Here is a 24,594-nt window from a genome sequence, read left to right on the forward strand (position 1 = left end):
CCCCAGTCAGAAGACGTTAGTTGTAGGCTGAATGGCAGTTCCAAATTGTCCGAAGTGTGTGTGCGATTGTGCCCTGTGATCCAGGGTGTCCCCCGCCCTGTGCCCCAAGTTCACTGGGACAGGCTACAGGCTCCCCGCATGAATTTGTGTAGGATAAGCGGTACAGAAAATGGATGGATGAGACATCAGGTAAATTGGGACAGTTTCATTTAGCAACATTTATTTTCTGGTCTGATAGTAAAACCTGTGTTACAAAGCCCTTGCAGTGAAAATGCTTGAAATAAATAACATGATTACTCATAGACAGAACATTAATAATATCATATAAAGAGGTGCGCTCAGTATCAAACAGGAAGTTGACCCCAAAAAATGTTGAGGAAAAGGTTATAAACTGTCATGACTGTTATATTCCACATATTTATGCAGTTTGTTCAAATTGTTGTGTTTTTATTGAAGCACCTAAGGAAGTAGGGGAATAAGACTGACTATCAAATTTAGAACATTAGTAGGCTATATTTTAGTGGTGTTTTTCTAATGAAATTTTTAGTTAATTTGTTTGTACTGAATTTGAGAAAAGATTGATTATGAATTTGGAAAATACTGAAGATTTTCTAAACCTTGTTGCTGTAAGAAATTAATTATAGAATGTCACCAAGGCCAATATATTAATATATAGTCAATTTTATTTGGTCTGCTATGTTCATGCAACAAATAAATAATGCTTTAAAGCTGTTATTAAGTATGAAACTAAAGACCTACCCTGCTGAAAAAAAAACCCAATAGAAACCATCACAGAAAGTCTAATGATTTCCACTACAACTACCATTGCAAACCATCAACTAACCATTAAAAACATTATAATTATTGGTCCTTAATGGTATCCACTAGACATGAAATGCTACCAATGGAAGGCAAAAAATGACCAGTAGAGATCAATGGGGACCATTACAGTTTCCGTAAAACCAATACAATTCCCATTATAACCATTACAAATTCTATGAGGGTTTCAATTGTGGTTTTTTTTTCCAGCAGGTTAAACCAGTGAGGATGTGTCAAAAAAATTAAAATGGTTTTCATTCAGTCTTGACAAAAGGGTAAGCCACATTGTAAGCTACTTTAGAACATGATATACAGTTTTCGTTCACATTTCAGAAATGTGGCGTGTGTTTACTATTTGTTTGATTAATGACAATAAGGTTTAAACATGGTGGAAATTCAAAAACTGTCCCAATACATCTGAATTCACATGATATAATGCTTAAAATATGGCTGTAGAAGTACAGCCACACCACTTTGTATCTAAATAATAGTCTTAGTGACGATATGAAGAAGATTAAGTTAGCTGTTCGCCTTGCCAGTGAACCGAAATGTGATTCGACTGTTTTACGGTCATGGGGTGAATCGATTTGCGAGAGGAAATGAATTAAACACACGAACATAGAGTCATTCTGATAACTTAAAAAAAGACATTGTCGTTCCCTACTTTTCGATCATTTACTCTCATGATATTTCTAGATGTCCATTTCCGCGTGGTGAATCAAACAAGCGAAACTCGATAGGTTTAAGTCGTTTAAAAGAGTTGTTCGAAAGAATCGGTTCAGTTGTCAGGGCCAACCCACCAAAATAAAAGCCAGAGGTTTGGCAGTGAGGCTTGACAGTTTCGGCACGGCATTTCCCAAAAAACCTCTTTAGACTTGTGGATTGCAGTGTTTTCGTGTTCCTGTTATGAACAAAGAACAGGATGGATTGTGTAAGTATACAGCTTCTATGACAAGTTTTCTTTTAGATGAAACTCATTATAATCAGCTATTTTCTGTGAGTCAGGGTAGGCACAATAAAGGATGTATGAGCTTGTGTAAAATAAAACAAATGAATCATAATATACATCAGTATTATTGCTGTATTATTGGGGGGATAACTGTCAATTTCACTTATGTGCAGCTGTTTCAAGCTGTAAAAAGCTCCAACCATAAATATACTTTCCAGTAGATTGATAGTGTAATTTATTCCAAAACTAGTTTGAAGTTTAAATAATTGTAAATTAAATAAAGTTATGTAATTAAAAAAAACATGACACCAGAATTGGATTGCTCAGCAGTTCTCAAGTACAGCCAAGGTCAGTGTTCTTGCCCTTTACCACAGCTAGAATTCAGTCTCCAGTCATGCGTATGTTAAGAAGATTCATCTTAGCAGTTTACAATAAATTAAGACAGACAGATAAGTTTCCCTCATAAAATTTCTGTAGGTTTGTTTTGAAAACCTCATGACCTAGGTTGGTCGTTTTCTATTTGGATTATTATTGCTATTATTGCATGATTTTAGTGACAGTTAGTAGTAGAAACAAGGAGAATCTGACCCTAGATCAGAAATAAATCTAACATAGATCAGGGAATTGAAATTTAAATGAGCTTACCCAGACATTTTTTATTTCCTTGTCAGAAAAAAAAGAAACATTCTACCCCTCTTGCATTTTCTAATGGCATTTCGACATTGATCTACTGGGGTTAAAGATTTACTCCTACAATAACCTTGCAATTAAATGTGTCATGGAAAATCATGTTTATGGCAGGGCATATTCCAGTGTTCAGAATGTACACAAAGTTAAATTATCTCATAGACCTATCCAAGTCAGTTATTCAACATGCATGTGCTAATCAGCCTTTGCAGGAATTTTATGTAATAGCTTGGCAACCACTGCACTGAAACAAAAAGAAATTAGTGATATGCAAACTTAGTTGGGAACAAGAAGAAACAGGCCGTTCTAAGTGCTGTAATAGGGTCTTACTGAGCTGAACAGGAGTCAACTGTGACATGGCATATGCGATCCAAGTGATAGTTAATATGTTCAATATTAAAATGCATTGAAAAGCCTTAACTTAAGCCCATTGTCCTGGACATGTGCCTGGTGCTATGCCTCTATGGCTTGGGTGCATTTAAACCTTCCCTCAGGGAAAGTCATGCAGAGCCTTTGGGATCCCGCCAACATTCCTGGTCTTCCTGGTCAAGAGCCCTGGTCATTGCACACTTTTTGGCCCATATTAAAACCAGACCTTCTCTTTCCCTGCCTAATCCTTCCATATATTTCTCCCCAGCCTCCTTTTACCAATCTTTCATGTTGGCTATTTACTATACGTTGTCGTTTTTTTTGTTGTTGGTGGGGTTTTTTTTTTCTTAAAATAAATACAAAAATATTATTAAGTCAGTAGGCTAAACGAGACAACAAATTCATGTGGGTAAGAGAATGTGTAAAACTATCAGGAGAGCTCCTATCTGAACTAACAACAAAGTGCCAGCCATAAATGAGATATAGTGCTAGTAAAATTATGTTAGCAATAAATGTCTGGGTAGTTCCTACTAAAACAATGAGTAGAGCCATCCAAAGAGGAAAATCTTAACCAGGGTCAAGTAGGACACGCCAGAAACTCATGACCTTCCAATGAATCAAAACACTGTTTAGATATTAATTCAAAGCACAAAGTCAAAATGTGAGGTGGTAGGAAAGTGCAGAGACAATTCTTCATTATTAAACTGCTGTACATACAAAAACACAATTATCAACACTTTACAGTCGAAAGTAACTGTTGTTATTTAATTCACAGCTTTATTCTAAATGGCTTCTACTTAGCCTTTCATAATAGCAATAGTTACTTGTTTTCATGCAGGATATAATCTGCTACCTGTGCAATACAGGAAATAGACTTAGCATGGAAAGGTGATCGTATAGTCTTTATATCTCACTCAACTCTAACTCTAACCCGGCATTCCAGAGGGGCTCTGTATTAAAGTTTATAATTAGAGCTGGACAGATTATAGAAGATAACTTGATGAACTGCAATAAACTTAAGAAGTGAGGTGCATGAAGTGTACAGGTGCATGTGTACAGGGCAGTGGTAACTCAGGGGTTAAAATTTTGGACTACTGATTGGAAGGTTGTGACTTCAAATCCCTTTAGCAAGCCCCTAAACCCTTAACTGCTTACTTGTACAAATTAGATAAATGTAAGTCCCCTTGTATAGGGGTATCTGCCAAATACCCTAAATGTAAATGTGTAGCAGGCAGCTCACAACTTTAATCCATATGACCAGGAAGCTTTTGGACTCAAAGTAATACAATGTAAAATGTTTTTGGTCACATTCTATCATCATTGCTGTATTTTCTTCAGTCACCACATCTTCCACCTTGATCCATTTCGGTTTTTGGTGTTGTAGATAAATCAGACATTCCATTCAGTTTCCCTATTTTCACAAACGCAGCTGCACCCACTTCCCTCTTAACTCTCTTCATTCTAATCACACCAAACTGCTAAAAAATTGCTTGGGTGTACTGAAACTGAATTGAGCAAGAAGCTTTAAAATTACTAATCACAATAAATGCTTTGTACCAAGAATTATCCATGATTTTAGCTGTTGCGTAACTTCCTTTCTGTGGACCTTCATTCCTTGTTCACTAATTACTTGACAGATGAGTCCAATGACCATTGAAGGTTAACTATTACTCACTCAAACTAAAAGTTAGGAATTAGTCGATTACTAAAGCAGTCACTGACTGTGCCTTATGTTCTCCAACTCTTCCCATACCTCTGCTATCCATGGAAGTCGTATGGAAAAATCATACGTGCATAATTATTATTACATTTAGGAAGCTCTTAACAATAGGCCTTCTTCAGGAATTCATAGCTCGCTATTGATTTCACACTGTGGCTTTTTACTCTGGACAGTTTATTAGCATTTAATTTAATCCAAGCTCGCAAACTTGTGTATCCAATTTTCAACAACCCACTCATGAGTATATGTAACATCTATGAATTGGCAAATTACTTTAAGCTTAAGAGCACCTCCTCTCCCATATGTTCATACACAAATATACAAATTAACCAGCAGGAAGTGATTCAGCACTGTTCCCTTCACCTTCGTCACCAGACCCAAGTACTATTATGGAAGTCTAACAGGACGTCACAGACTAAGGCTCATGTGAGATATTTACAGTATGCATAGTCAACTCACAACACATCCAACACATACTATATTTTCAACACATATTCAAGTAAGTGCACTGTTCAGCCTCTAGACTCCACAGGCTAATAACCAATCCCAATGCAGTCCGAACTGGTTGAGCCATAAAGTAGAGAGAGTACAATCAAGGACAGGTGTGACTAAAATACCTATCTCACCATAAGATAGTGACAAAACAGAACAATCTTATTTAGCAGATTTATGACCAATGTTTAAGGAAGAGATTTTGGGTCATATTTAATTGCTCAAAATGCCTTACACAACTGAACAAAAATGGTTTCATTTAAACAAGATGGACATGTGATTATCTGTAGCTCAGTAACGAGTAAGAGCAGGGACGTGTCTCTCTATTGATTGATTGTCTTCTATTTTTCCTCAGTGTTTATCCTCCAGGCCGAAGCATGCCTGTTCTTAAGAACCTCCCAGCTAGGCTGAAGGGGGCCAAGGGGAATTTGGAGTTGGAGAACACTCACAGTGAACTGATTCTCCGCAAGATGAGTCTCAACCACAACCCATTTGAGGTGAACGGCTTAGATGAGGAGTGGCCCAGGCACAATGGTGGCTCACTCCTGGATGGGGACGCTCCCCGAGATCGTAACCCATTTGAGGATGAGGAGGATGAGAATGAGGCCAATGAAGTGAGGCGTGGGGGCTCAGGAAAGGGTGGTACTTTGAAAGGGACACTTGAACGCATCAAAGGCGTTTCACCACTCAAGACCCTGGGCAAGCTAGGCAAAGGCCTGCGCATGTCAGGCAGGAGTAAGGGCAGTGCCACCCCTTCTCCACAGGGCTCCATTGGTATGCCCTCACCCATGGAGAAAAAGAAGAAGGGCCGACGGAGTTCAGAGGGAAGTCTTCTAAGGTACATTTATAGAGCTTGATTAGGCCCTTGACATGTTAGCACAGTCACTGATGTTAAGAGCTTTCCACAAGGTTATGAAATGATAAACCAACCAGCTTCACATATTGAACTGTTTCCTTCTTCTACACAGGATGGCAGGAAGATGCAGAGAAAGCCTCCGTAAAGAGAGCTTACCCAATGGAGACCTGTGCTCAGAGAGTGATGCTGATTCAACCAGTCGCAAACTGTCCCTCTTGAAAATTGTGGGTAGAGGCAAGAAGAGGGAGTCACTGGTTGACCGCTCAGCATCCCCTGGCCCTGAAGAAGAGCCAGTAGAGGAAGTGCCAGTAGTCAAACCCCGAGAGCCTCTCTCAGGTAAGTTGACGTGCTGCATCCAAGACAATTATGGGAACCAATTAGGTATCTCAGTTTTTAAGTATGGCATCTCATCTAGGATGTATTCCTGCTTCATAGCTAGTATTCCTGGGATAGGCTCCGGATCCACTACAACTCTACTACAAGGATAAAGTGGTTACTAAAGACTGAAAAAAAAAGAAAAAACCTTTTAATTATTATTACTAAATACTATGTCAGATTTAAATACTATGGTAGACTATATGACCATAGGTTTGTTGGACAAAAGACAATCTAAATACTCATTTGTGCACAAGTACATTTGATTTACACAGTGCACTTGAAGAGGGAGGCAGCAACAAAGACAGAGTTTAATTGCTTAGCTGGACCTGCATGCTTATAAATGCATGGCAGGTATTTATGAAGTTTAGTGTGATCAGATCAGATAACAGAGAGCTTTCAGAGGGCTTGTTTGGGCAAGATGCAGAATCTTGGCCCAACAACTGAATGCCTTATTTTATTAATTAACTGTAAATTGTATAGTGAACTTTATCCACATTAACATACTACGAGGATGTAACCACTAATATAATTAACATGGTCAACTTTTAGTAAGTAAACTTTCATTCAGGGTGACTTTTTACACATCTCTCAACGTACGTTTGTTGTATACATATGTGCACCTGTATTTTCTGTGGAGAGGGCATTTAAATAGTTCATGACTGAGAGCAGATGGTGGTGACATGCATTCCGACTTTTAATCAAAGCATTTTCTGTGCCGATGTACTCCAAAGACTAATCACTCGTACTGCCACTGAACCAGAATATGGCTATATCATCTTACCATATCTCTAAAGCACAACATGGGTTGTCAAATCTAAAAGCTTTGATAGATCTCGATTTCCCTGTAAGTACAGTATGAACACAGCAAAGGAAAGAGGAATTTGTGTAAAGGGGAACTAGGTATTCATCTCTCAAATCTCAGCTTTGTCTCAGTTGGGGTGGGAAGGGTGACAAGCTGAAGCTGCTGCTTTCCATTCCACAGCTGACACAGCACAAAATGCCCTTTTATTTGTATGTTTAGCCACATTATGTTGATGGGAAAACATTCTACTGACCTTACGATCATTCTGGTTACCACACTCTTAGGAGTTCTCTACTTCACCACACTGTGCAAATTAGATCACAGGACTCTTTAAGCTCCATCGGGTTTCCATGGAAAATTAGTCACTTGTTCAATATACTACTGATTTTAATAGTCATTTGTAACTTTAAAAAGCTTGAGAGAGTATACAATACATCTCAATGCCTGCTTCACAGATGTAAGTCTTATGTTAAAGGAAAACATTGTTCTGTTAAGTGGCAGCTGTTCTGAAGTGGCAGCAGATTCCTTGGTGATTTTGTGGAGAGTGATTCTCATAGCATTTCTTTCTGGTTTTATAACAAGAAATGCAGACTTGACATGTTTTACGAATGAAGCATATTTGCATATTACTTCATATTGTGCCAAATATTACTAAAAGATGTACTACCACTCGCAACAGTTAATGTTATCAACCATAGTAAACCAATAATATACTAAGAAGTTCTTTCAGTGGTTTCTTCATGTGTTTTATATCATTCATAGGAATGAAGGGTTTGATCATTAAAGAATGATGGAAAAATGTTGTGTAGCACCAAGAATGATGTTCAAATTAATCAAATCAAATTAATCTCAGAACAAAATCACTTTAATTGCTAAATGTACAGGTGCACTGGAATTTAGCTGATTTATTTGGTGAATTTGGCAAAGAAATTGCTATAAATTAATCATTACCAACTGTTAATTACCATTTATTTACCTCTTACTGTTCCCAATATACAATGAAACTGGAGATATATATATGTGTCTGTGTGTGTGTGTGTGTGTGTGTGTGTTATAAATATGTTGAAACTAATAAGAAATGGAATGTTGTCACAAGAGTGAGGACCTGCTGCCATCTCCCAGTTGTTCGAGGGGTTTAAAAGGGTTAATAAATGATTCTAAATTTTACATGGTATGTTGACTTAAAAATTTTTTGGCTTTTCCATGAACGATTGTTTTTAACCAGACACTTGACTTCAGGAATACGCTCAAAATGTGCCTGGGGAATAGTGACAATAATCTCCTTGCTTATTACACCCCAAAATATAACTTCAATTTGCATGAACTATATAGTGTGAAGGAATACAGAAAAGACCATTACATTCTCACCAGTAATTAGAAAAGAAAAAAAAACACAAGAAAAAACACGAACAGGAGCTCCAAGTACTATATAAGCTGACAGCTATATGGAGATCATTTGTATGGTTTCTTTCTTCTGTTTGAAACATCTTACCAGTGTTATATTTTATTGTGAATACAAGGCATTATTAGAGTACCCAGCTGTCCTTGTTCACTGGGATGGGCTCTGGTTAAATACTTTTGATAAGTAGACCATTTATTGAGGTGGTTACACCAGAGAGTAGTAAATGATTTCCAGACTTCATCCAATTACAGCCAATGACCATCAACCATAAAACTATAAAACTAGCTTTGAGCCATACATCAGTGGCCATGGGAACAGTGTCAAAGCACAACTTTGGTAACCAATATATTCATAATCGTGTGATAGCGTGACCGGTTACACCCCACTGGCAGTCGCCTACCTCATGCTTAAGAGGACAAAAATCACATTACTAAGCTAAGCTTTCATACACACTTAAATCACTTCCATTTATCAGAAATTAAATAATTGGTGAATATAACAAGGGTAACATAGTGTGGCAGATGTTGACTCATTGGACACTGTACATGTCCATATTAATTGAAGCTTGGAGTAAGACCAGTGTGACCTGATCTGGGTTCAAGTCTGCACTCAGCCAAAAGCTCTCCAATGACAGGAGTGGCTGATGTGCACTTAATCCAAAAGCCAGTCCATGTCCAAATGGCTGAATCTATACAAGAGCTTAAGCTCCAGTGGTATTCTGACAGGCTCAGTCTCGCCCAGGGACACTAGACACTACAGCCAAGCAGGTCTGATCCAGCTGTGCCAGTGGGGGTTTTGAGAATAGGGGAGCGATGAGAAAACACTCCCCTGCTCACTTTTTAAGAAAAATATTTATCCACCCTGCACACCCCCGTGATGGAGGTGGGGAGTGGGAGTTGAAAAAATAGAGGGAGTCTCAGATATCTTTTTTTTCTAAAGCCTCTTTGAGCCATGCCAGCTGAACAGTTAGTGAATATGCAGTGAAGATGGGTCATTTGTGGCTTAAGGGATTAAAGGGTGATGTCCTATATCTTTGGCACTCAGAGTAGGTGTGCAAGTGGCATGGATTATGCAGGTGCTTGAGTTATGTTACTGGATATCCTGCTTCCTCATTACTTTGATCATACTCCACAAATGTAATACTAATGTCATAAACACAGTTTTCCAACTGTTCCCTGTTGCCTTCGAAGAATATGTAGCAACTTTTCCATTACTTTTCTTTTTGTTAAAGAAGGGTCATATATCAATGCATAAAAATACATACATGCGCTTTGCAGCAGGGTCAAAGGGCAAGTGCCTTTGAAAACAAAGACATAGTGTTCTTCTGAAACACAGAACCCAGCCTCACTCCCCATTTTGGCAGTCTTCCACATTTTAATGACTCTAGGATAAACCAAGAACTCACTCAACATCTGGCAATTAAGCCTCAATGTCATTTCAAGGACATATTTTACAGGTTTCCGCTTAGAGGTGATTGGTATTTCTAGAAGTGGTGCCCATTCATTAAGCTACCCCATCCCCTCAGTGACGTTTTTGTCCTTGGGTGGAGGACTTTAGCCCGGATGGGTTTACCAGAGGAAGTGGCTCCTACTTTCTTACACAAGAACAGGGAGCACACTCATTTTCCCTGCCCTCCTCCTGTGTGATAGCAATAGGACTGTCAGCATTGTCTTATATATTTAGACCTCCTTCCGATGGGTTGGCGAATCAACATAACCGTCATGATTTGCAGTAATGGTGCTGGAGGGGTTACAGCGTGCGGTGGAATGGTTTGACACTGTTTCCTCAAGTGGGACAGGGACGGATAAGCTGGGCGCCAACTGAGCTCCCCAGCATCCTCTACGCTAAAAGAAAAGTTTTTTTTAGGAAATGAATTCAGCAACTAGGTGGTAAGATGACCCTTATCTGTCTGAACGAGAATTCTGAATTACAGTATGACACTAACTTTTCCTGTGACATTTATTTAGAAATGCTTATTTGATTTCTACGAATAAGAACCCATTATCGAAATCCTGTCTTTCCATGTAAAGATCCCTGGGTTCTATGGAACTAACAGAAGCAAGAGGTGACTGTTTAAAGATTCCCCAAGGAGCAAGCCAATGCTAAATGATCAGACACCCCCATGTGTCTGAACAGAGTTTATGTAAGCGAACAGCAGGAGCAATGGGAAATCTGATACATGATACATTATATTAGGCACACCGGTCATTCATACACATATACTGTAGCAAAAACACTAGTCGTGTCCTCAAGGTCATTTACTTCTTTCTATGACTGCAATAATATTGCAGTAGAGTTTTCCTGAATTTAAGTGTACATGTAGTTGTATATCCTGGAAGTTACTCTGATTATCCACTGTTACTGATGGGACTGGATCTGGATATCTGGACATATTTTAATTGCTCCACCTTTATGTCTGATTTTATTAATTAACATGTGTGTTTTATCAGGAAAATATATTGTTACTGGCCAAAACAAGACTCATGAAATGCATCAACTATGTTTTACCTTCCATTTGAACCAAGTCATAATGCATAAGTGAAAGTTAATGACTGTGTCAGATCCTGTCATCACCAGTCAGTACATATTACTTGAGCTAGATTAAGGAAATTCACTAGTCCCAAATGAGAGGATCAGGAATGATGTAATGGGTGTGAGCACTGATCTTACTGAGAACTGGTCTACTTCATTGCTAATTTTATTACAAATGTAAAAAGTTCTCATTTGACCACATCAGAGGTGCTAGTGAGATCACATCGACAGACAAGTCTTTGTAGTATCAACAAGCAGTAGCCTGCCAAACTGGACTTTCAAGATGTTATGTTCAAACTGTCATAATAAAAAGGATGAGGGCAGAAAATGTGTTGAAAAAGCCAAAAACATGTCTGCATCTTAAAGGTCATTTCCTTAAGGGACAGAATGAAATCCAATCAAATGCTTGCTCTGTATCTGGCAGAGTCATCTGGCACCAAAGGTAATGCTTGACTATGAGAATAAGTCCATGAGAAATAGTCTGGTAGGGTGTGTTACAGCTAAGAATTTTATTTTAGTGAAAAGCAAAGCAGAAGAGATTGTAGTATGCCAAAGTCTTATAACCACAAGCAGGAGGTTTTATGGAGTCCAAATTTGAGATGCCAAAAGAAGAGCTGCTGATAAGCACATGGACATGTCAGGGCTATGTGATCATCTGATCAAGTAAAGATTGTAGGGGTTAAAAGTATGATAAAATCTGAGGAATATAAACATATACATTATCTGTACATTTTATCATGTACATCCTTTGTATAGGTGCACTTTAAAGTTGCCCACTGAGTGTATATTCCTGCTCTTACTATGTGACTGACAATACTCTCCTGCAGGATCTTGTCATGTACTATAAAGAATAAAACCTCACTCCATCTATCTCCTGTTTTCTGTCCCTTGAACTTCGTCTCAGTGTTGGAGATCCTGCAGCTGGTGAACAAGCGAGACTTGTTCCTGGCAGACACCCACATACTAGAGCTAGAACAGGAGTGTAAGGAGGTGTCCACTACACCACCAGGGGGTGCGGAAGATCTCAGTAGCCCCAGCAGCAAAGACAGCATCCGGCGTAAGACTAAGGATGTGGAACTATTGTACGAGGCCCTGCAAAAGGAGCTGTGGGATGTGGTCCGGGAATCCCTACGGTCTCCCACTGCTGGGCCTAACCTAGGCCTGGTGGTACAGGTCCTCCAACAGGAAGAACAGGCTGATCGGGACTGGACCACAAGTGAGGGCGCTGTTCCAGGCGGATCACGGCCCAGAGAGCTGAAAAAGCGATGGAAGGAGGCTGTGGCCGAGGCCGCTAATGAGAATTTGCCAAAGTCTGAGGTGGTCCTGGCAGGTGAGCTGGTGGCATACCTGGATAAACTGCGAATTCGCATGGTAGAGGATCTCGGAGCGGCCCGTCGGAATGTTGTATCTGTGTACCCTGAGGAGTATGATGCCTTTCAAGTGTATGTACATAGCTACCATCAGGCCGTCACATGCCGGTTACAGACCATCACTAAAGGAGAACTGCAAATTACCGACATATACTCCCTTCTAGACTGGCTCTACAACATATATGACAGGTAAATAAAAGTTTTGGTTAGCTCCAGTAGATGACCATTTTTGGTCAACAGTTTTTATTGTTTGTCATGGTGTTTGAATAATGTTTCCTGGGCCACTTGATGTGAGGCCCATCCTACAGCAGGAATTTTAGTAAATAACATTATTGATAAGTTCTTGTTGATAAGGGTCTGGAAACATGTGCCTACGCCTATCCCATCAAATTCCAAAGTATCCTCACAAGTGCTGTCCAAAATCTCTGAGTAACTCTTCTGGTTGTTGCTGTAGGGACGTTATTGGAACAGTGAGCATAACATCACCCATCAACCGTTCTCAGCTCAGCCCACTGCTGCCAGCAGAGATGGTGGACAAGCTTGAGCTGGACTGCCTCAACTATGTCAGGGTAAGAGAGAAAATCTCCAAAAACACCCCATGTGTTTCCCTCTTCCCAGATCCCTAGGGGCAAAGTCCTCATCCCAGTGGACGGAAAAGGGTGCATCTACGGCACGTCCTGTTGAGTCCAGTGGTTGACTGGTCGTTGCGACCTGCACGGCCAATTAGAGTGCGGCATTTCAGGGTCAAGTCAAAGTTTTCCTGTTCACAATGAACAACACAATAGGAGTCAGTGTTACAACAAGGCTTTTCCCTCTAATTAGGCTACTTGAATGAGAGTCAATGCAGGTGTGATATAGTCTATGTGATGAAGTCACTGCACAGACTGTAGACAACAACATATTCCACAGGCATGTCCTAGAAAGAAGGGGAGTAAGTGAGTGTACTTAACAGTTTATTTATAAGTCATTGTTTACTTCAAGAATACTATCTCACACACACACACACACACACACACACACATATATATATATATATATATATATATATATAGGAAATCCTAGGAGAAAACGTCATGCCGTCTGTGAAGAAGCTGAAGCTAGGGCTTATACATATAAATGTATTTAACTTGCTATTGTATTCCAGGGGAAAGTAACCAATGAGCTGTCTCAGGTGTTGGATGAGGAAGAAAAGAGATGGATAGAAACGCTGCACGTTGAGGAATATCAGATCCCACTCTCTAATGCAGTTATTCAGGTTAGCACCGTAAATGCAATGCACATATATGTATTTTTTGCCAAAATAAATGAAAATTTCCATTGTGTACCAGTTTCCATTGCATTGTTTTTGAGGCTCTTTGCTTGCCTCTAGTGGCCACAGAGGATTTTACTTATTGCTCTGGGAAGTAGTATCCATGTCACCTTAACATTGCCTACATAGTTGTCCTCATCTCCTATATTTGTATCAATTCTGCACGTTTCTGTATTGTATATAAATAGATCAGTGACAGTGACCATCATCAAAACTCCAAATAAGGAATATCTTGTTGAAGAATGATGTTCATCATTTCCTCCCAAATTATTACTAGTTTGATACTTTATGTTTGTTTTTCCTTTCATTTGTCACCTGTCTGTATATTTGTATAGCAAATAATTGTATATGTCAGTTTGCACACATTGGTGTGTTGTTTGAATATACCATGCTTTATAAATCATATACTGAATAAGCCAGCTTATAATTACTGGTCCACTGGTGAGCCGATAATAACTGAATGTTTTCCCAACTTCGACTGTGGGAATCAGTTTTTTACCTTGATTTTGCATGAAATGCTCACAGGAAGAATTTACATATTCTGCTAAACCTGAATGAGTTGATACATACTGTATAATACATATAACTGTAGCACTCTGGAAGAGTTTTTTTGATTCCAGTATGTATTTCTTTACAGAGACTGCAGGGAGATCTTGAACGATCTGCAGTGATTAACCGAGGTCTGGCCTCACGAGTAGCGCAGTGCAGTCTTAATGGCCTTGCAGATTTTCTGTACAGGTGAGAAAATTCTTCTTGACATATCTGTTATAACTCTTGACTTGACTTGACTTTTGACTTTATGTTGTCGTGTTGCAGGATACACACACTTTTCACTTTTAACATCTTGGATTTCTGTCCATAAACATAAATTGTATTCAATTCAAAAACCAAGTAGTCTGCAATGTTTTAGCCATGGAATGTAGTTCCATTGTACCCATCATCATAGCTAAACCTATTTGCGTCTTTTGTTGCCACAGCTTTCAGAGGAAAGTGGAAATGTTCCATGAAGGCCTTGTTAGTGCATTTGGAGAAAATGAAGATGGTTATGTTGCCAAGACAATTGCTTTAGCCAACTGCTGTCCACCTTTCAGGTACATCTACACAAGTTTTTTTTTGTTATTATTATGCTAAGCAAATTATTGCTGTTTATTGATTTCTGTTCAGATCTATGTATGGGAAAATGTGTATGTGTGCACTGTGAACAGGAGCTTTGTAGAGCGATGTGTACACAGTGACCCTGCTGTCAGTGAAGACTCTGGCCGCAGAGCCAACGCCGCCCTGGACAAGATCGTAAACCTGAGTGTGAGAGTGCTGAATGACAGGATATTTGAGCACATCAGGGTGAGTATGTCACACACACACACACACACTTCACACATCGCCATGTTCTCTAGGTATACACACACATACAAAATCTGCTGATTATAGGTAATTTAGTTGCTGAAATGTAATTTCAATATTTTTACAAGATAGATAGATAGTTTTGAGTATTTAAAATAAATACTAGTACTGCTGCATACAGTTATTTGCTTCTTGGAGGAATTTTTTTCTACTAAAAGTGCATACACACCCATACACACATACATTATGAACTGATTCCATGTTAGTTGCACGACTCGTTCCAAGAATATAAAGAATATCTTATCAGCGCTTCCTTTGTGGTTTGTTCTCAGGGATGTTGGCTCACAAACAGGTCAGGGATAAAACATAAAAATAACTTGTTTTGACAAACATGGCCAAACAAGATGTATTTGGCTGAATGCCACGTAGTATATTCAGAGACCACAGTAGAGCTGGGCATTGCCAGGCGTCATGGGCCACAAAGTCTCATCATGTATCCCGACTGGAGAACTAAGAATGGAAATTTTCTAGGGGTTGTTGTTTTGTCAGGAAGTCTTTTCTGCTCTATGGAATTCCACATACAAAAACTCGCCCATGAAGAAAGTGAGAGAAAGTGAAAAGTTCTTTTGTTGGTTGTTTCATCACTTCTGATACACAAATTCTGTTTTGTAGCCTTTCTTTGATAAACTGGTGAAGAGGAAATGGCTGAGCAACACGGAGGCATTTGAGCAGATTGTATCTCTCATCAGGGAGCACTTCAAGAAGTTTAAAAGGATGGAAGGCCCACCATACCAGGTCTACAAGCAGTGCCACTGTCTTTAATCTTATGTAAAATACTACAAAATGTCCCATGCTATTAAAACAAAAGAAAAATTGTATAAATTTACAGTATCTCACTGACAGCAAAGTTGCCAAGCAGATACCGTAATTAATATTCAGCATTCATACTGTAATGTTGTAATGTTTGTGTACAGTAATGGCACATGGTACTGTAATTTTAAAGAGCATGAATTATGCATTGGTAAAAATTACAAAAACAAAAAAATACTTTTACAGTTATATTGCTCTTTTATTACCAAATATAAATCTCGAATACATTTGAAAAATTTGAGTCAAATTTGTGTCAAAATCCTAACTCAAGAATTTCTTTTCAGTAGCTTTTCTGAGTGTCTAGGTAAGTAAATTAATTGGCTAGCTAGGTATTAGAATGTTTTGTGTTTGCAGGTGCTAGCTATTAGGAAGCTAACCTAATCTTACTTCACCTCATAGCTGTTGTACACACTCTGGGTGCAGACTGTAACATCAGTCTAGTTCATTATCAATCAGAGCATCCAGTTTTAGATGGATTTATATTTAACTAGCTACCACAAGCTATAAGGAATACCTGTTTAAAGTGGTAGGCTATTTGGTAGCTAGCTAGCAAAGGCTAGGCATAGATTTACCCCTGGTTTAAACTTCTTGCACTTACCCTGACCGGTTTGGTTATGTAAACCTGTTTTATCAAACATTCGTGTAATATAAGTCTGAAAAGTCAATACTACTACTGCTACAACTACTGCTATTACTACTAATAACAATATGCAGTAGTGAAGGGGGTCGTTTGCTGCTTTTGTCCCTAGTTTTACAGTAAAGTTAATACTGTATTCAGCAATGTTAAAGTAGCTATACAGTAAGGTCTTTTGATAATCCAAATATTTTACCAGAACTCCACACGGAGCTCTGTATTCAGTGAACCACATTTAAACCACATTTAAAGTACTATACTGCATTGAACAGTTTTTTACTGTAGAAAATAAAACAAAATGGTTTACACTCTTTTATTATACAGCATATTTTCTATGCCATGTGTCTACCTTACCTTATCATTTCTATGATCGTTTTGGTGATTAATGATTGTTTAATTTGTTCAATTAAAGCATTTATTTAATTCAATTTCATTCACATTGTCATTGCAGGTCCTGGTGGGAGAGGTCCATCGTCGGGTGATGACTGAGTACCTTCGTGCCATTATGAGAGGCCGAATCATCTGCACTTCACTCAAGATGAGGAAGAGAATGGCCGGCCGTCTCAGAGACGAGGGCAAGAACCTTAAAACACTCTTCAAAGAGTTGGTGAGTCGCACGCAAGGGTTTGTTTTTTTGTCATATGGAAAATGTGACCATTGCAGGATCTGATGGCAGTTCCCACAAAAACACAAGAACCTCCCCTTCAATAAAATATGAACAGACATTTCCGAGACATTTCTAAACATGCATCATTTACTATAACGCCGTTCATTTGACACATGTCACTGATCGTTCATGACTCATCTGAGGTCAGTGTAAGATTTGCAGTTCCTCTGAGCAGATGACAGACTGCAGACACTGAGGCATTGCAACGCATAGCCATAAAGTGTTCTGCTTTTTTAAGGTCATTTCCATGACCCCTCACACTCCCTGCTTCTCCTGTATAGCCTTTCCTTGCTCTACTCAAAACATCCATTTGTCACCTATGTGGACAACAGGATGGCTTTGTTTATGGAGGAGCGTCCTGTCATGATTCTTTGAAGCGATGAGTGACCTCTAAGGTCAAGCTGAGAGTCAGGAAAAACTCAGCTTATAGTAGGCCTAGATATTTAACCTTAGTTACAATAGCATGAACTCCAGCATTGGTAATGTTTTTCCAGACTATGGATAAACATTAGAGTATTCTGGTGCTCAGACCTCCTGATTCATGACTCAGTGAGAGAAAAACAGATCAATATTGATGAAACTTTAGTCGACATTCCTGGGTATGACTACACCATCATGATTAAAGATACTGGCATTCTTGGATTTATATTTAGTGCTTATAGATTTTAAGATTTTATATTTAGAGATTTTAAGAGCCTGGTATGATTATTATGTTGACCTGTTTTTTTTTGTACCACAGGAGTCCACAGCCTCATGGCTGGACAGTGCCATTCCCCACATATCAGAGATCATTCTGCTGGAAGACACACCCTCGATCCAAATAGAGGTTGGCGTCCTAGTTCGGGAATTCCCTGACGTACGGTAAGTGTCAAATGAGCTACCTTGTCATACGACTGAGATACCTTGCAGCCCTCTCAATATGATGGAGGTCAGTGCACAGGGATCTCAGGTCATTTGGCAGAACATAACCATTCAGTCTGATGATGAATGAGGGCCTTATGAAAGCAAACAAGTCCTCTGTGGCTTCCTGATTTTTTTTTTTTTTTTTTCTTTATGAGAGTCTGTTTGGTTAGCCCAGATTCACATAAAACCCAAGGAATTGTCCAACTCTGAGTAGCAACAAAGACAAAGCAAAAATACAGGCATCCTGCCAAGGCCTGTGGCTTAACCTGTTTAAAGGTCCCATAGGATTGCAGAGGACTGGAATTTGTGCACAAGCCACCTTTTTCCTGACATCTAAATTTTCCCAGGATTCATGGCTGAAGCCAGTTTTGTATTTCCAGTCATAGCACTGTTTGCATAGGATAGTGGACTAGTGTTTTTTAAAAAATAGAAAATAACACGAAATGGCATGAAATCGGAGATGGATGCATACTGGTGAATATATAAAACGTTGCAGTGACCATTTAGTAGTAGGCCCTCCCTCAAAGCTTACCAGCAATGGATATTGCAGAAATGCCCGATTTCATACAGACTGTGATCATTGTTGTGGCTCTGTAAAGTCTTCCTACCAACCAAAAAGGCTTTTTGATGGATAAAATTTGGAAAACCATCCAAATAGAAAAACATTGCTTGTCTCAATGTTCTGAACACCTGATTGCAAATAAGCAACAGTATTCTGTACATTGCATTACTTTATGCAACTGGGACAGCTTTCAGACAAACTCCATGAGTTTGTCTGAAAGCAGTTATAGAAATGGTCACGAAAACTGAACATCAGGGGTCTGTAAACCTTAACAAAATCAGAGAAATATCTTGCAAAAAGCAAGAACCCTGTTTTAATCTGAAGGGGGCGTGGCTTAGTGTTTAGCACATTTGCCTCGCACCTCTAGTGTTTGGGGCTCGAATCCCACCTCCACCCTGCGTATGGAGCTTGCATGTTCTCCCTGTGCTGGGATAGGCTCCAGGCTCCCTGCGACCCTAGGATAAGCAGTACAGAAAATGGATGGATGGATGGATGTAACCAGTAGAAACCTTCAATCCTAAAGAAGTTACTTTCCACTTCAAATTCATATTTACTGTCTACAACAGCTACAAGCTGCAAAAATTATTTGTGTTTGCCCTAAATTAGTTTTTTTTCTCATGTATTTATTGATGATAATGTATGTTATAAAGTGTGCATTATTTGTGTATGTCTTGCTGCCATTTAAGCAAGAAAGTAAATAAAAGCTAAGCAAAGTATGCAACAAAGCTAATGTAATTTGATAGTTAAAAATGATGAACTGCTCTGGAACAGAAGGGTCCAAAAACAAGAGTCAGTTGTTTCATTGTGTGCATTGTTATATTGCGTAAGAATTGTGCCACGTTGTTCAGTGTCCAGATATTAAATCTACTCAATACTTAATTCAATTAAAGCCCGTATGTGTCAAAGAAAACATATGACCTGCTTTTGCTGCATTTTATTTTTCCTGTCTAATTAAAGACATCTTTCAGAACAAATAGTCTATAATGAAGACGAATAGTTTAAAATGCAGCAGCATTTCCTGCTTATCAGATTATCAAAACAGCTTTATTTATCACGAGGTTTCAAATGAAATGTTGTGAAATTAATTATTGCATAGTTAGGCTTACTATACACATACAGTGACCACAAAATAAATGATCACACATTAAACATTGTTCTCGCCTTATAGGAAGAAGCATGTATCTGCCATCCTGAATATCCGGGGAATGACTCGGCAGACTGAGAGACAGGAGATCCTCAACATTGTGAAAGACATCGAGAATAGCGATAGTCTCTCGCAACTGCCGCGAGACCGTGCTCTGTTTGCAGACGTGCCTGTGACGTCTGAGGTACACTGTCTGAACATGGGCCTAAGCCGCATCGCCCTCACTGCCTCCTCCTGTTTCTACAGCTTACGAAGTCGCCAGCGCAGGAGAACCCCAGTCAGGGAGACCCATGACGACATGCTGTAACCAAATCTAAAAACATACAGCCATGTGAAAAAATTTGTACACCCCATGGAAATCGTTGCCTTTTGTGACATATTTGAACAAGCACACATTTGATCATCTTTGAAACAGTGCCTATTAATAAAGTTGATATACTTGAACAAAACCACAAAGAAAAATAGCTTTTTCAATCATTTATTCAACATAAATACCAATAGATGTGATATTCTTCTGTGGAAAAAGTAAGTACACCCTTGGCCTCTGAAGCTAGTATTGCCCCCTTTAGCAGAAATAATTTCTTGTAGGCGTTTTGCATAATTGTCCACCAGGCTTGCTGGAATTGTTTACCACTCTTCCATGCAATATTTTTTCAGTTGCAAGATGTTTGAGGGTTTTCTTGCATGTACTGCCTGTTTCAAAATCCCCCACAACATTTCAATGGGATTCAAATCCCTTGCCAGACTCATAATCATCCACAACCTTTTATTCTGAAGGCCTTATAGAACTCTTTAGATCTGGGCATGATGACACCATATACCTCAGTAACAAAGGGAACACCAGACACTAGATATGAGAGGGGTATAAATAAGACCGGTTCCACCTGCACTCCCTAAGCAGGTTCTAATCACTGGCACCCAATCTTGAACACCTAATTCAGATGGTATGGTTTTGAATTACTTACTTTTTCCATGTTACTGACCTGTTTGTTTTGTTTGTTTTTTGTTAATTTAAATTGTGAAAATTGCTACAAAATGTCAATTTTATGAGTCATTTGATAGAGTGTATCAACTTTATTAATAGGCACTGTTTCAAAGAGAATCACATGTTTGCTTGTCCAAATATGTCAACAACAAAAAAACCCAACCATTTCCATGGGATGTATTATTTTTTCACATGACTGTATGATACATTTCAATATCGACAAGTTGAGTCTTTCTCCACAGTGAAGTATGAAAACTGGAGCTGGGCAATAAGCAGTGTTTGGAGTGGTTTGAAACCTTTAAAAACATGGTTTGTGTCATACAAAAGGACTTTTTTTTCTGTATCATAAATACCTGGTAAAAGGGGTTGAGCTAGCATTAGTGAAACTGGGACCATTTTAGAAGCTTGTTAGTTGCAATATTTTCATGTGCATTGAAATTTTATATTATTTGGATCCCAAAAGTATTTAAATGAATCAGAACATTTCGCACAAAACACAGCTCACTTTAAAACAAATGGAATTGTTTAAATGAATGAGAATGTCTCTTCTTTTGGCTGTCATACTAGTACTGATGTGACTGTTATTTGTACAGTACATGGTGATTTAATACTTGATCTAAGGTACTACACAATGATCTAGAATTTTTTTTCTTCTTGTATTTAAATGTCATTTCATGCTGCAATCATTGTAGTGCTGATGATATCCAAATCTGCCTGGAGAAAGAAATCAAGTGCTACTTTTTATGTTCCAGATGCTAGACATACATTATTTATTGTATCAAGGCATGCCATGTTTTTATGTCTTACTCAATAATGCAGTAAGAAAAATACCCACATACTTTATTTTGTAGAAATATCTTAGTGTAAAGACTGGCATTTTAATGCCCTTCTTTTTAATGCTCAAGAGACCAACAAATAGCACTTTTCCTTCACAGATGTCTTTTTTTTGTTTTGTTTTTTGTTCATTCCGAGCCTAAGGAAGCTGTCTTTAACTCTCTAACTTTTCAGTAAGACAGATTGTATTCCTATACCTTCTGGGGAGTCTGTATATGTTGATAAAAGAACAGCATGTAAAAGGCATCGAAGATCATTTTCATTGTGCTTTAGGGTACTCTGTATATTTAAAAGATTTAAGCTTTTTTTTCTTTTGGACATAGAAAACCTCTGTATATTAGTCAAATCATATAAGAATAAAGGATAAGATATATTGATATATGCATTTTTTTCACAGCACTCATGAGACCTTTTAGGGAACTATTTTCGAATCTGTACTCTGCTCAGTTTTTCTGAAAGGTTTATGAGCACTGGGCTATTCATAAAAAGACAAAAGAAAACTTGCCTGCATGGTAAGGTTGGAATATTCACATATTTCTGACATACTTTAGATGAACACAATCACTAAAAACTAATATACACTCAACAGTCACTTTAATAGGAACACTTATACTCCTGCTATCCAATCAGCCAGTCATGTAGGGACATGTGTCTCATTCTAGGCGAAGTTTTAGCAAATCTTATCCTGTTCATGTGTGACAGTAGTGGAACACGATGGGGTCTTCTGTTGTTATAGTCCATCCCCCACAAGTTTCAGCATATTGTGCATTTTGTGATGCCTTTCTGCCCACGATGTTTATAAAGAGTGGTTATTTGAGTCAAGGTAGACTTCCTGTCAGCTCGAGCCCAGTCCATAGAACTGCCAATCACTGGATGTTTTTCGCACCATTCAGTGTAAACTCTAGAGAGTGTTATCCCAGGATAACACTCTCAGCAGTTTCTGAAATATTCAAATCAGCCTGTCTGGCACCAACAACCATGCCATGATCAAAAACACATTTTTCCCCGTTCTGATGTTTGATGTGAACATTAACTGAAGCTCTCGACCTGTATCTGCATGATTTTATCGTTGCACTGCTGCCACATGATTGGCTGATTAGATAATTGCATGAGTGCGCAAGAGAGCAGGTGTTCCTACTGTATTAAGACCATTATAGTATATAATTATAATTAGTGTATGATTATAATTTTATATGTTTTAATAATTCTATTAACATAAGATATTGGACATTGGAAGGAGAGGTCGTCAGTGAAACTTACTGTATCACACTTCTTATTAAGAGTGTCTAGTCCAGAACAAAATATACAAACCAACAGAAATAAAGAATTTGCCCTGTACAAACTAGTTTCTCCTGGAAATAGCAGAATTTACTTTGTAAAAAAAAACAAAAAAACCCCAATTTGTATCAAAAATACATTCATTTACAGTAGCTGACATAAGAATGACATGACAAGAAATGACAAGAATGACAAGAAAAGCACACATTTTATATGCTTCATGAGTAACACTATAACATACTATAAGAATGAATGTTATGTACACTACTGCCCTCATTTGGTTCCCATGTCATAACTGCAGGAACATTTATTTGTGCTTGGTGAATGTGAATGAAGTGTGCAATAAGAAAGACATGTTCCAGTGTAACATACAAACAGGATAGTGATATACATTCAGAGGCAGTAAAAGTACCCAAACTGGTAAACTGATGCAATTTCTCCAAGGAACTTTTGGGGAAACATTAGCTAAGGCTAATTAAGTACAGCTTTATTCATAATCTCTCAAATATTAGCATTATAATAGTTATGATGGTACAACCTAGTTGAATACTAATAGATAGTTGTCAGAGTATGAATTGCTTTCATAATTATACTTACATTTATGGCATTTGGCAGATGCCCTTATACAGAGTGACTGACATTTTATCTCATTTATAAAACTGAGCAGTTGAGAGTTAAGGGCTTTGCTCAAGGGCCCAGCAGTGGCAACTTGGGGGTGGTGGGATTTGAATGCACAATCTTCTGATCACTAAACCAATGTCTTAACCGCTGAGCTACCACTGCCCCAGAATTATAAAGTATATGTAGCAACAAGTACATTACAGTAATGTGTATTAAGTCTTGTTAAATCTGTTATTGTTAGCTGACTAAATGTAAGCGGTCTGATGCAAAAAAAAAAAAAAAAAAAATCATCGCCTTATTTTAGAGTTTACAAATATGTGATTATAAAGAAATGTAGTGATGTGTTTTGAAAATGTAATGAGTAGAAAATCAGAGACCATTTTAGTTTACAGTGGTGCAGTAGGTAGCATTGCTGCCTCACAGCTCCAGGCTCCACGGTTTGATCCTGAGCTCAAAGTTCCTGTCTGTACAGAGTTTTATATGTTCTCTCCATGTCTATGTGGGTTTCCTCTGGGTTCTCTGGTTTCCTCTGACCTCCCTCCCAGAAAACATGCTGGTAAGTGGACTGGTCTGAATTTGTGTGTGATTGATGCCTGTGATGGACTGGTGTCCCTTCCAGGGTGTATTCTAGTGATGGGTTGTTCATGAACGATTTGTTCATTTTGAATGAATCTTTTATATGACTCGGGAATAATGAGTTGTCTCAGAGTGTGATTCGCTCATTTTGTGTTGGCCATGCATGCCTACGTCCTTTCATTCATTTGTAACGTGAAAACCATATAGGCTCTGTACAAAAAATAGAAATGATTAGTTCTGCTCCCGAGTCTTCTTGTCCGAGTCTGAGTAGCATAGGCGCTGTACAGGAAACAGACATGATTAGTTCACCTCCCAAGTTGGTCTGAGTCTTTCGTTCATTTGTCACATGACGTGACAGCCGCATATACTCTGTATTCAATCGTGCCCAGTGTTCCCAGGATGGAATCTGGATCCACTGCAACCCTGACAAGGATAAAACGTTTACTATAGATGAAAAATTTAATGAATTAATTTCTTTTAAAATGTAGTAATTA

At 38.5% G+C, this 24,594-nt stretch overlaps 1 protein-coding gene across 1 annotated transcript; it reads left to right on the plus strand.

The window, feature by feature from the left end:
* The first annotated feature begins 1,403 nt into the window (after nt 1-1,403).
* exoc3l2b (exocyst complex component 3-like 2b) lies at nt 1,404-22,002 on the plus strand. Its single transcript, XM_053646623.1, has 13 exons — nt 1,404-1,750; nt 5,392-5,874; nt 6,005-6,228; nt 11,911-12,565; nt 12,831-12,945; nt 13,521-13,631; nt 14,323-14,423; nt 14,663-14,776; nt 14,891-15,026; nt 15,699-15,821; nt 16,982-17,137; nt 17,937-18,058; nt 19,831-22,002. Exons 2-13 carry the CDS (start codon nt 5,414-5,416, stop codon nt 20,111-20,113), a joined length of 2,601 nt encoding a protein of 866 aa, XP_053502598.1. The 5' UTR covers nt 1,404-1,750; nt 5,392-5,413; the 3' UTR covers nt 20,114-22,002.
* Nucleotides 22,003-24,594: the final 2,592 nt, after the last annotated feature.

This window comes from Ictalurus furcatus, chromosome 17 (genome assembly GCF_023375685.1).
Source record: "Ictalurus furcatus strain D&B chromosome 17, Billie_1.0, whole genome shotgun sequence".
In the NCBI taxonomy this organism is placed as follows: domain Eukaryota; kingdom Metazoa; phylum Chordata; class Actinopteri; order Siluriformes; family Ictaluridae; genus Ictalurus; species Ictalurus furcatus.